Source organism: Protopterus annectens, chromosome 1.part2 (assembly GCF_019279795.1).
Source record: "Protopterus annectens isolate FY-2018-M chromosome 1.part2, PAN1.0, whole genome shotgun sequence".
Taxonomy (NCBI): Eukaryota; Metazoa; Chordata; order Ceratodontiformes; family Protopteridae; genus Protopterus; species Protopterus annectens.
The window spans coordinates 272,011,580-272,025,319 of record NC_056727.1 but is presented as its reverse complement, the minus strand read 5'-3'; the positions used below and the strand labels follow the sequence as shown (position 1 = coordinate 272,025,319).

At 38.8% G+C, this 13,740-nt stretch overlaps 1 protein-coding gene across 1 annotated transcript in view; it reads right to left on the bottom strand.

The window, feature by feature from the left end:
* BFSP1 (beaded filament structural protein 1) overlaps nucleotides 1–13,740 on the bottom strand; it is a 569,852-nt gene that overhangs the window by 111,558 nt on the left and 444,554 nt on the right. Inside the window, exon 8 of the mRNA XM_044060145.1 lies at nucleotides 9,284–9,504. Coding sequence (XP_043916080.1) covers nucleotides 9,284–9,504 — 221 coding nt within the window. The remainder of the gene's footprint in view (nucleotides 1–9,283; nucleotides 9,505–13,740) is intronic.

Sequence of the window (13,740 nt, the reverse complement as noted above, 5' to 3'; positions counted from 1 at the left end):
TAGGGTTTGTGTGCACATAACATAGGAGCTGAAACAATAAACTGTTGAAAAAAAAGAGCACAGCTAGTAAAATACACCACTATATAATGTTGTTTCAACAGGTGCATTGTGTACTATTATGTGGAAAGAATTTCAATGTAGTTAATAATTTGTTAACTGGCTAAATGACTTGACCCATGCCAGAGCATAATCATCGCAACATGTAAATACAAACTATAGCTGTGCAGAACTCTATGGTAATTACAGATATTCAAGTATGCTCACTGATGTAGTAATTACACTTATGGACTTCAGCCACTGAGGACCGATAACTGGTTCAACTTCCAGTACTTAGCATTCTTCCCTCTTCAGACTGGGTATGCACTCTACCCTTGAACATAAGATGCCACCAGGATAAGAAAGGTGCCTGTTAATGCTACCATTATTATTATTTTTGTTTTCTTATCTTGGATCATCCACCCTATAAAAGAGAGGACAGGGGCATGAACACTGAATGCCCTGGAGATAAAGATCCTCAGGTTTAAATCCAAGCAGAAAACCTTGTCAACCTTTAGAAATTTAGGTGTATTTTCATGGAACTAGACAGGTAAGGTAGGAAAGAGGTGTGACTATGGCAGTGGGAAGGAAATGCTACTACAACAGTGACAAGATATGAACATCACCAATTATGGAATGTCCCTGTGTAACCTTACTATGTTCATTATATGTTTCACTGTTGAACTAATGACACTTTGGAAGACTGCCAAAATAAATGGACCAATGGGTGGCTGCCCTCGAGTGTCAGTGGTCTGCATGAGGCCCTGTATAACACCTTTTCTCCAGAGGAGATGCCATGATATACCGCCTAGAGAGACAATGTGGTCAGATGGAAACACATATGCTTCCAGCATATCTTGATTGCTTGTTCACCTCAAAAATTCACCTGTGGCTGCTGCAGCACAAGTGGACTGGAATGAAGTTGTCCTTGCATAGTCTTTCTATGAAAGATGTAACAGAAGCAAATTGAGCGTGCTTGCCATTCTGGTATTGTGTGGTTGTAAACCAAGCTTCCACTCCTTCCCTTTTACAAAGGAAATGAAAGTACATTTGCATAGGTAACTTCCTAGAATAGTAGATATTTGACTGTGGTCACTGTTACAGTCATCTTTATAGTGAACTCTGTATCTGGCTGAGGTCCGACGTCCAGCTTGACTTTCACTGCTGGACACCCTTCCCTCATGGCTGGGCTGGTGTCATTTTACTTTGGACACCTTCACATACCATTCTTGCTACAGTGATAGCTTAAATTTTATCCCTTAACACCTGTGACAGCAGACAGCATGGGACCTGGTGAGCACTGGCTTTTCAAGGTGAACTGCACAATTGAAGAGAGGGACAAGTGGAGTACAAGTAAAAGCAAGGAAAGGGGAAAAGGAAGTGAGCGCCCACCTTGGGTCCTATTATCGTAAACCAAAGAGTGGAAAGAGGGAGGAATCAGGACTACAACAGTGACTGCAAAAGAACATTTACTATTATGGTAAATTGCCTACACAAATATGCTATGCTCTTCATGTGGAACTTTTTTGCAATAATCAGCTTAGGGGATATTCCCAAATCTGCTCATCCCCCACCAGGAGTCCATCCAGTCATGCTTGCAAGTCACATTGGTCTCCTATAGTGACCCCTTGAACAGCCACCATCATTTATAATGATGATTTATTAATTCTTGACTTTACTAGGCAAATAGAGAATGGAAGTAGATTGCCAGGCCTTTCTTTTGTATCACACATGCAGATGAACACAGACCAAATAGGAGGTGGATTACTGCATAACTGGATAGCAGACATGAGCCCTGCTCTTCCTCTGGAAACCACATCCAACCTGTAGTGATTTGACAAAGCATGAACTGAGGACCATGTGGTCATTTGAAAGATATCCTGCACAGTTTTCTTCTCAGGAAAGCCATAGTAGTTGTTGTTTCCCTGGTAGAGGTGGGTCTGATACTTTCATTTGTAATCTTCCCTTTCAACTTAGGGACACATTTTGATGCAATATGTCATCCATTTGGAGATAGTCTGTCTTGAAAAACTTCTCAGAGGCTATGTCAGAGGCAAACACCACTAGGCAACAGCTCCATCAAAAATTTAAATTTAATAATACTGAACAGTCAGAAACACATTGCGGTTAAGTGCTTTTCAAAACCTTGTGTGAACTAGAACTGAGGGACTTGGTTAAAAAAACGCCAAAGGGGAGATGTGCTGAACGTCAGCCATTTGGAATATTCAGCATTGAACCATTTAAGATCCTTACCCATGCAGGTGTTAAATCCTGATAAGGGAGGGGGTCTCATTATTAAGGACATTGCTGACTACAATTTACATTTGAAGAAAGTATTGGAAGGTCCTATTTATAGGAAATCTAGCATCAGTGAAGTGAACAGGGACCACAGGGAGAGTCATTCTTATTTGGACGAGTCTTTTATCGAGGGTTTGACAGACAAACCTACCCTTGACTATCTGTGTTATCCCCTAGGATCCCAACTTTGTTCGGGTTACCTAAGTTGCAGAAGAACTTGGAGGACCCCCCTATGTGGGCTTTAGTCAATGCTAGGCAGTCCATTAATTATGCTAACGCAAAATATGTGGACAATATTTTGAAAAAAATATGTCTTCAAAGAGAAACAGATATGTAAGGACTCTTGGTCATTTTTAACAGCCATGAATACCATTACCTTCAAAGAGGAAGTGAATTTTCTAACTGTTGATGTAGTTGACTTGTACTTCTCTATACCCCATGATTTGGGAACTGAATGGGTTATTGAGAGGATGAGGTATCATGGGGCACCGAATGATGAGATCAAAATAGTAGAAGTGCTTTTGGACTTGATTTTGAGTAAGAACTTTGTTACCTTTGAAGGTGATGTTTATTTACAGCAAGTGGGAATAGCAATGGGCTCCCCTTGTGGGGCCAGTGTTGCCAATTTGATGATGGCCCACTGGGAAGCCCATTTGTGTTCAACAACAGTGAAATTATGCAGAATGTCTGTTTTTATACAAGGTTTATAGACAGTGTGTTCATGTTGTTTAGGGGTGACACCCTAATGGCTGATGAAATGATTAATTTGTTAAACTCAACCACTGATTTTTTGCATTTTACCATTACTTTTAACGACAATAGTATCGCTTACCTTGATGTTTTTCTGAAGAAAGATTATGAGTTAAGATGTTATCTAGCCAGCATTTACCGCAAGGAGACATATTCCAACTCTATGTTACACTTCACTAGTTCCCACCCCCTTCACCAGAAAAAGTCAGTGGTGAAGGTGCAGCTAGTTCGAGCTGCAGGGATGACTACTTTGGACACTCATTTTCTCAATGAGTGTGAAGTGTTGAAATTAATATTCACCAATAGGGGTTACCCTTGTGATTTTCTTTTTGAGGTGATTATTAGAGAGGTCCAAGAGAAGAGATTCAAAGGTGTTTACACACCTATTTTGTGTTTACCTAGAGTGGAGGGGAACATAGAGGATTTCCCCTTGAATGATTTCTCCACCTCAAATGTGAATATTGTTAGGACATCCCAAAGCAGGGATTATGATACTAGTTTTATCACCAATTTAGTAGTGATGCCTGTTCTATAAGTATTCTGCTTAAAAATTGGAGGATTTTGTCCTTGAATGAAGAACTGGCATCTAAGTTGGGTGAAAAACCAACAGTAATTTTTAAGAGAGGTAAGAACTTGAAGGCTTTGATACCAAGCAGGATTTTGTACATACACCCGGTATGTATAAGTATGAGACTTGCAGCCTGTGTAGATGCATGGCAGCAGGCTCCACTTTTGCTATTTGAGGTGAGACATTGACTGTTCATGGGAGGTTTAATTGTAATACTAAGTCATTTGTTTATCTTGCCCAGTGTCAGTCTTGTCCGGTCTTCTATATTGGCACGACTGACAGAAAACTAAAGAAGAGGGTTTATGAACATATTAATAGTATATCAAGAGCCAGGAATGAAAATGCCCTAGCTAGACACTGTGGCAAAAATCCGGGCCACACTTTCAATTTAAGAGTTATTGAACTTTATTAGGGATGTAAGAAGAGGTGCTGTAAGTTTACAACTGGAGAGAAAGGAGGTATTGTGGCAACTTCGGTTGGACTCTAGTAGATTTCCAGGCCTCAATGAGGTTGTGTCAATTTCTAGTATTTTAAAATTAAGAAGTTTGACTAGGTAGACACTACAAATGAACTAGCAGGAGTGTTATGTTTGTTTATATTTTTACACAACTTTGTATTATTTATATGTATGTATTTGGTATAAAATGTAGTAATTACATTTGATTTAAGTTTATTTATGTGAAGACTCTGCATATTGATTTTTTATTTAATATGACTAAGTCTTAGTTTATTTGGTTTATATAACCAGTTCATAGAAGTTTTGTTCACACTGAGCTTAGTTTAAACTGGTATTTTATTATATTTACATATATTTACATATTTGTTTAGTTTATTGTTCGTATTATATGTTGTAAGTATTTAAGTATTTCACTGACTGTGTTTTAATGATAGGTTAAACTGTTTTAGGCTCATGTAATGTTTTTATCGAACAGTATTTTAAAGGGTGACACCTTTTATTCCTTATGCAGTACTCAAGTGTTATTTGTTAATTGTTTCCCTTGTGCTTTGATTGGATGTAATAGAAGGGGAAATTGGTTGTGGAAGGTTTTTATCTATGTGCTTGCATTCATTTTGTGGTCTGAAGAAGTCCAGTGAAGCTACTAGATGAAAAGTGCTTAACCGCAATGTGTTTCTGACTGTTTGGTATTATTAAATTTGAATTTTTGTTGGAACTCTTGCTTAGTGGTGTTTGCCTCCGACGTAGCCTCTGTCGAGTTTTTGGAGTTGTCTTCATTCCTGTCTTGCTTTCATAGTCTGTCTTAAGACAGCTACCCCAACTTTTACCTTAGCAAAGCAGGGATCTGTCCAGATAATACCTTATTTGTCCAATAAGAGCAAAATTCTTTCTCTGTTGTTCTGACATGTTGAAAAAATAAATTGTAGTTGTATAGCTTGGCTGAGGGCTATCTCTATAATCATAATATATATGAATGAGGGGTTAGTGGGGAGTATCACCCTGTTTTTCTGGAATGTGACATAAGACTTTGTGCACTTTGAGGTCTGTGGAACTCGTTTAATTTTTGCTGAGATAACTGCAAAGAGGAATTCTGTTTTCCAAGTTAAGAAATGTAATTTTTCTGATCCCTGTGAGTCATAGGGTAGCAAAGCTAATTTTTCTAAAACAGCTAAGGTCCCATTTTATGGGCTAAACTATACCTTTAGGGCATACAACACCCGAGTGTATCTTCAGTGGGATGGAAGCCAGGTCTGCCTCAACCAATTATGAGAGATATTGAAAAACCATAGACAAATCAAACAATGTAGATGCTGGGTCCTGTTTTGGCACCATAGGGTTTGGGAGGGTGGCCTAATGGTTAAGGTGTTTGCCTTACAAACACAAGATGCAGGGTTTGAGTCTCAAAAGGGATAATTGGCTAGGCTTAAAATGGCTCACAAGGGCAGTTAGCCTAGTACTAATCTATGAACCTATAGGGAAAATCACTTTAATTTTGCAAGGCATCACTTCCTTATCTTTGGTCTCCTAGCATCTTTCATAATTTTCAGCATTTTGTTTCAGTAAAGGTGCATCACAGACAGTAAGCCCATATCATCTGTGCTGCAAGACTCAATGTGGTCTGATTGTAGAGACCCCCCCTGCACTACATGAGAGGGTAACCATGCTGAGGCAGCATATACAGTTTCTGACATACTCTCTGAATGTGGCGAAAGAACCAGTGCTACCATGGCCAGAGTAGGACTATGAACATCACTTCTAGCCTCCTTTCCTTGATTTTCTGTATCACCCTGGGGATCAATGGTATTAGAGAAAAGCATACAGAAGCAGACTCACATAGTTCTGTGACAAGTATCCACTGCCCAGACCAGCATGCGAGGTGATCTGGAAAAGAATTTGCTTTTAACTGTCAGATGGTTTGAGAAAGAAAGAGGTCTATCGCTCGAGACACTTCATTTGGCTGTCAGATTTAGGAATGTCATCCTGTGCAGTTTTCATTTATGTGGATCTACAGACGTCTTGCTTAAGTGATTTCCCTGAGATGGTTTGTAGGTGGCTATCAGGAACATATCTGACTGCATTGCCTGGTCACATCATTGCAGTGTTGTCTGGGGTTATCTCAGAGTCCCTGGGATCTGGACACTCTTGAAAGTTCAAAGCACATGGATAACCACTATCATCTGCTTTATATTTATGCATAATTTTTTTGTTCTGTGATGTTTCAGGAACCCTGCCTTTTAGGGTCCAATTTGTAGGCTCCCCAGCCTAGGTCTGAGGAATCTATGGGCAGGGTTTGATTGGTTAATGTCTGTATAATGGCACCTCCCCCTCATTATTTCTTTCTATCTGCTGTAACCTGACATTAATTCTGTCTTGACACTAGGTTACAGTGGGATAATAATTTCCTGGGGTTGGAGTTGCTGATCTCACATATTTGTCAGAAACCACTGCATTTTCTACATTTGCAGTTTGGCACCATCAGAGTAGTGGATGCCATGTGTCCTGGGATAGTGAACATTTCCTGGTCATTAGTCTTGGTTTTCTTGTCATGGTCTGGAACAGGACAGTCAAGACTCCACTTTCTCCTGTAGGAGGTGGACCCTGTCAATGTCTGTATTCACTAACTTCCATAGGAAGACCATCTGCTGACTTATCCATATACTGGATTCATGTGCCTTGAGGTTGAACCACAAAGTTTCCAGGCATTGTAAGGTGCCATCCAAAGACATCTGAATCTCTTGCTGCTATCAAACCAGACTGAGATAATCATTGATGTTTGGGTAAACATAGATAGTTTGGCTCTGCTGTGAGGTTTTACATGAGACACATATTTTGTGAAAACTGAGAGCAATGGCTAAACCAAAAGGCAAAGAGGTAAACTGATAATGGTGTTTCCCATCACAACCCTCAGATACTGCCTGTGACCTCTGTAAATGGGAATGTGGATAAAGGCATCCTTGAGGCTCAGAGTAACAAAGAATGACCTAGGGTTTAAGAAAAGACATAAGACATTTTTAGTAATTTATTTAGTCTTGAGACATCTAAAAATGGGTCTACAGAAATCCATCCTTTCTTGGGACAAGAAACAGTCACAGGTAAAACCCTCTGTTTTCCTAACCACAGGGTATAATTTTTATTATGCAAAGGGCTACCATTTCTATTAATATGGGACATACCAGATGTCTTAGTCTGCTAGTTGTGACAGTTGACATCTTTACTAAGGTAGCGTCATAAGCTGCAGCTTGTATTAATTAAAATATGTAGCACCTGTTGGGCTGAGTTAATTCTGGCCCAACATTTGTTGTTATATGGTAACTGCATGTGGCATCTGGGTGAGAGTTGTTGAGTCAGGATGAGAATTTTGCGGGATGAAGAGGGAAACTGTGAGGGAGAAGGCTGATCCATACACAATCGTGCCCTGGTGGGGGAAGAATCCCGATGTCTCTCATTTCCTTCTGTCTTCATGCTGCCTTACCTCCTTTTATGTTGAATTCCTGCCTTTAGGCTGCTTACCTTTACATTGCCCCTGTAGTAAGGCCCTGGTTTGGATGAATAATTTCCATATTTTTGGAAATGAATGGCTTTACTCTCTTCCCTCTGTCCTCCAGGTGTTTGAATACATTGTATGCCTAGGGTTCAAGGATAAGCCACTTATCCAGAGGTGCATTAAGAAGATGCATATGCCTGGCTGAGGACTTAGTTCTTATCCAATGATGGGAATGCATTCTAATTGTTGATCCTAATGAATCTGCCCTGAGTGTTGCACCCACAGTACCATACACTTACTTAAGAGCATGATTTCCTAGTTGTAGATACATTCTTATTTCAGAGAGCAGGGAACCTTTCTAGTTTGCATCCTGCTCTCACCCACAGCTTTTAAAAGTTACTTGAGGACACATGTTCCAGAAGTTTCAAAATGAGTCTTTGCATTCATGGCCCTGAATGCCTGGGATGTGGCATACTTTTTTTCAAGTGTTTCTAGTAACCTACATTTTCACTGAGAAAAGTATTATTTCAAGAAGCCATTCTGGCTCTCTTTGCAGATTCCACAGACACCATATCTAAGTCTGCAATATGGTTTCTAGAGATGAATTTGTGAGGGTTCTGTATTCTGTAAAACAGATCAGACCACTTGGGGACAGGAGTCTGGAAGTCTGTTACAGAGTGGTCACATTAAATACATCCAGAAGTGCTTACTGTACTAGAAGGATAGCCATTTTTCTTAGATGCTATGGCCACAGCAGTTTGTATTTGAAAATATTCTCTCATGATGAAGAGGGCATCCCTAAATGACATTTCCTTTGATGGTGAATCAGAAGCCAGGGTATCTTCACTGCCTATGTCATAGAACAAGGAGTGGGGAGGAACTTGGGACTTAGAGTTCAGATCTACCTCCTTCTCATCAGAGATAGAGGACCCTTTCTTTCCCTCTTGGTATGTACTCCTGAGATAGAAACAGTTGACTGAATTCACACTGCAAGTTTTCCAAGAAGTGAAAGAAGATTCAAGCCAGTTTAGTCCAATCTTGACAGAGAGGCAGACTAGGAGTAGGGGATGATGACCCACTGATAGGCAACAGTTTCACCTTGGTACATAACTGTGCCTCCAATGCCTGGGACATTGCATGGTAGATGGCAGCTGAAGATTTCAGAACTCTATGGGGACATGTGTAATTGCTGCCTCATCAAAGAAAGACAGTGTTTTGTTAAAAAATTAATGACATTGATGGACATCTAGGAATACTCTCCAAACTTGCCTACACTATGTTCATTCAGTTCTGCAGCTGACTTAATTTTATTAACAAAATACATTGCATTAGATTCCATTTATTGTTCAAACATGAAGTCACAATTCAAAAAAGATGTTGCCATGCTGCATGTCTGGTACTATTCTCTTTCAAGGATCCTATATTTCTCTGTGTGATTATTCAGTAAACATTACATCAAAATGTCTCATAATAAGTTTAAAGGCTGACACTGTAATTAGTTATGCAAAAGCTTTTTTAAAAAAACCTACATGCAGGTTTTGTATCAAGTAATACAGCATGTTTGATTATTTATCATCATGCCTTGTACTGATAATTAGCCTTTGCATTATCCATTAAGCAGACTGTATATCAGCAGGGATGTACAAAAAACAAAACAAAACAAAACAAAACATATTCACTGACACCATACCTGTTACCCTCATTGTCGATGATCTGCTTATATCTGTCCACTTCATTTTCTAAGGCTTGCTTGTACATCATGAGTCGATGACTAACACTTGTGTGCTTTTCAAGAATCTTCTCCATCTCATCTAATTCTTTTCTCAGGTCATCGATTTTTTCATTGTAAAGTTGTATTTCATCATCATAGCTCTCCTGGGTACTCTTTATTGTCTGCTCCAGCAGGGCAATCTTTTAAAGAAAGAAAGAAAGACTGAAAAGATAAATAAAAACAAATAGGTAGACTTGAAGCATGAACTGGATAGAAAGTTCTCATGCTTAAAAGTAATTTGTGTTTCATGTAGTTATATATACAATGAGTCACTCTTTCTCTGATAGCTATACCCAGCTAATAGCTTTTGTTTTTATGACAGAGATATGCTTATATTTTACATTTTCACTACATCAAATACATTAAAAATTATTAAAAAAACATTTAAACAATTTGTGTGTAGTTGCTATCCCCTATACATATATGAAAGGTGTACTGTACATGTGTTACAGCTAGACAAGGGAATCCATCTTACTACAGCCTCATCAAAGGCAAGCACTGAAGATGATTCCTGAAAGGAAGTGCTTGTAGAGAATGGTGTTCTTCAGTTCATGTGCTCAGGCCAAGCTTACAGCCTAGAAGATGCAAGACGCTTGACAGCACTTTTCCAATAAAAGGACTTAGATATGTGCATCTATTTATGCATTCCTTATTAAAAGTAAATAGGTCTATACAGGTCTTCAGTGTGAGAGGGGATTCAATGTAAAGCCAAGGCAGACAATATATAATGAATCAATCCGTTTTCTCCTATTGCTAATACAGATTTTATGGTCGGTTATATTAGTACATGTGTTTCTCTTTCCTGCAGCATGCTCTAAACATAGTGTTTCAAACAGGAGATGGTAATGCATGTTGCAAAATACATGGAATATATGCATGGGTCCCCTCAAAGTAATATGATATGATAATTTAAATAAGAAAATATTCTTAGACATCTCACTGTAACTCAGGTGGCTATTTTGTTTTGGTTAAACATATTCAAGTTGAACAAAGTTTTTGATAACAACATACAGATAGAGGCAGGGTATTTAAGAACTATGAAGGCGGAAATAATCTCCCTAGACTGACTGGATACTCACTATGAGAATAACGTAAAGTACAGCAAAAGCCTTTCTTACTGTTATAGTGCCCTTCTGATTAAAAATATGATTTTTGTGTTTTATTTCTTCTCAATATTATAGTGTAGATTGAAGAATGATTTCATTCTTAAATATAACCATGTTGCATTTTCTGGGACTGATTATATTGTTTGATCACAAGGAAAAGGTTAAAGCTGACCTGCACTGGAGTACTGATCTATTTTGAGTGAGAGAGGACTGTAATATCAAGTTTGCAATCATTATCAGTTGTGATCATCGAAAGGGTTTGAAGTCATCCTCAGCATCTAAAAAAAGTCAAAAGTGGAGACTTGAGTGCCTACCCCTTTAGTATTTCACTTATGAATTCCATTGATGAGGACAGATTGCCAGGTTTCATTGTTATGTGGATCTTTCAAAAACATTTGGCTATCCCCAGAAGATCACAGAAGTATAACATTCATGCTCTTTGCATTTTTGTAATTCTTGTGTGTGGCATTAAGATACAGGTAAGTTGTGTGCACTGACAGTCCCTTGTCTATGAGAACTGTGACATCCTTAAAGAAAGTGAACTGGTTTGGTAAGCATAGTTTACTGTCATCGACGCCATACTGATGCAGATAAGGGAAAAGTAAATTGCCAGTTCTTTCTAAATTAGGTCCATGAATACCATCTCCATAACCTTGCATGATGTTGGTAAAGCTGATGAGTCTTAAGTTTCCTCGATCTATTGTGGATTCACCCTTGAAAAAGGGAAACCTGCAGTATGTCGCCATATGTTAAATATTAAGCAAGTGGTGAGAAATGTGTTTATTAAGATGTGCAGGGGGGGGTAAGGTTCTGTTTGCATTTAGTGAGGAAATAACAGACACAGTTGTTATCTGGGCCCACAGAACTGGCATTTTAAACCTGAGCTATGGATATCACAATTTGGTTTTGATTGATATAGCAGCAGGGATTTTCTATGATTTGCTAGTAAAATTACAAGTATTGTAAAAATATGAGTGCATCAATGAATGTAAGATGACAAAATAAGTGATGCAGACCACAAAGTGCATGAGTATATCCTTTAAGCTGTGGGCAACATGCTCAACATCATCAACTTAAATTCATATGCCCATGTTCCATCTTGCAACATGTCTACATTTAAAATTCAGATTTTTCATTTCTTATCCAATTTTAGAGTTACATCTTTTATGTGATCTATAGCTGATGTTAGACTGTTAACAGTACAATGATATGTGAACTGAAACTTAACTACTCTACATTTTCGGAACTCATTTCTTTAAAAATAAAATCTGGTTGGCTGTATTATGCTTTTCACCTTTTTAAATTCAACCAAATAATCTACATATAAAAATGAAATGAAATGCTATATACAGCAGATACTTTAAATAGCTTATATATGAATTTGGAATGTGTGGATTATTGTGTTGAATGTTTGTATTTTATGAAATAAAAATACCTGAATAATGCAGCAGTGCTTCAGAAATGAGAAAATCAATTAGATTATGCAATAGAACAGTCAGAAAAGAATGAGTAATAAATAACTACAGAGACAAGAAAGCTTTAACTGATGGACTAAGGCCAACAAAGTACTTTGGCAGGCCACCTTTCTTTGGAGCTAACATGAAAAAAAGAACATGTTTCTTTTCACTGAATTCATCTTCTTGGATGCATATCTTTTTGTATAAAACAGTCAGATTTTAGGAGCTGACTGTATTTGTTTGCTAAGCAGTATAACCTTTCTTGAGATTCCTACAGCCTGATTTCTGAACTAAGATCACAGCATGTGTGAAGAAAAAATGTTTAGTTAGTTACATACCAACAGAAGCTAGTTATGTTTTATGGACACTTTTATTCTTAACTGCTTTTTTTCTTACTGTAATTGTAGATCAAATTAGCTCACATGTTGCAGGAGCAGTCTGAAGATGTGTTGAAATGAACTAACAGTGCTAATTAATTTATCCTGGGGGGGGGGGGTTAGGTAGGTCTACATCAGAAATAGTTGCTACCTGGAAGATAGGTAGGTATTATGAAATCATTTATAAGATGCATGCCTGTCAATGAAAGCAAATGCACTTTATAGACAGCCTTCACTGAAATACTGATGTGTTTCCGAGAAGCAGGAAGTACCCGTGAACTACCACATAGGGAGTAGTCCCCTAAATACAGAAAATGTAATAAGGGATCTAGGTACCCAAGTAGATAGTAATCGCTCCTTTGATAATCATATTGCCAAGGCCATTAGAAAATACTTCTATGTGGCCCACCTAATCACAAAAGGGTTCGCATCTAGAACAAAAGAGGTTATTGTGCCTCTATACTCATCACTCATTAGACCCATCATAGAATACAACGCCCCATTTGGGATGTACCTTACAAGACACCTGCAACAGCTGGAAAGACCACAAAAGCACCTCACCAAGAGGATTACTGGCCTCAAACAGATGCCCTATGCAGCCCGACTCAAGAAACTCTAGCTGAACTTGGTTGCATACTGCTTACTCAGAGGTGATCTCTGCCTGACATACAAGGCCATATCCAACCCAGAATTGATGGACATGCTCCACCTAAAAAAACAAATCCCAGAGAGCCACACGCTCTAGAGATATAAACCTCACCACAATGATAAATAGGATATACTGGAGGGATAGATTCCTGTCCCAGAGATGCCACATGCTTTGGAACAGGATTCCAATATACATCAAGTAGAGCCCCTCACTAGCACTCTTCAAGAGAAACCTTGACGGGTGGATGGGAAACAGAAAATTTACCCCAGGGATCACTGCAGTGGCTCTGCTGGACAGTGGCGCAGGGAACTAATGGCTCTGCTGGACAGAGGCACAGGGAACTAATCTAAGGGGTGGCGAAAGCCAACACATTCTGGCTAGGCTTATAAATGCCCTTAGGCAGATAGCCTATACTTACCTATGAACCTATGAACCTAAGGTTTCCTAGAAACTTCAAAATGGTAGGCAATGAGCTACATTTGGCATCCAATAGATATACATGTGGGTGTGTGTGTGTGTGTGTGTGTGTGTGTGTGTCTGTGTGTGTGTCTGTGTGTGTGTGTGTGTGTGTGTGTGTGTGTGTGTGTGTGTGTGTGTGTGTGTGTGTGTGTGTGTGTGTGTGTGTGTGTGTGTGTGCATGTGTGTGCGTGTGTGTGTGTGGTGGTGTAGAGTTAAGTACATATTTTATAACCTTGATGAATGATGGCTATGGACAATTTAACTCTTGCCTTCTGCCAATCCCATAAGAATGGAAATGTAAAGTGGATGAGTGGGTATTTAAGGGCAC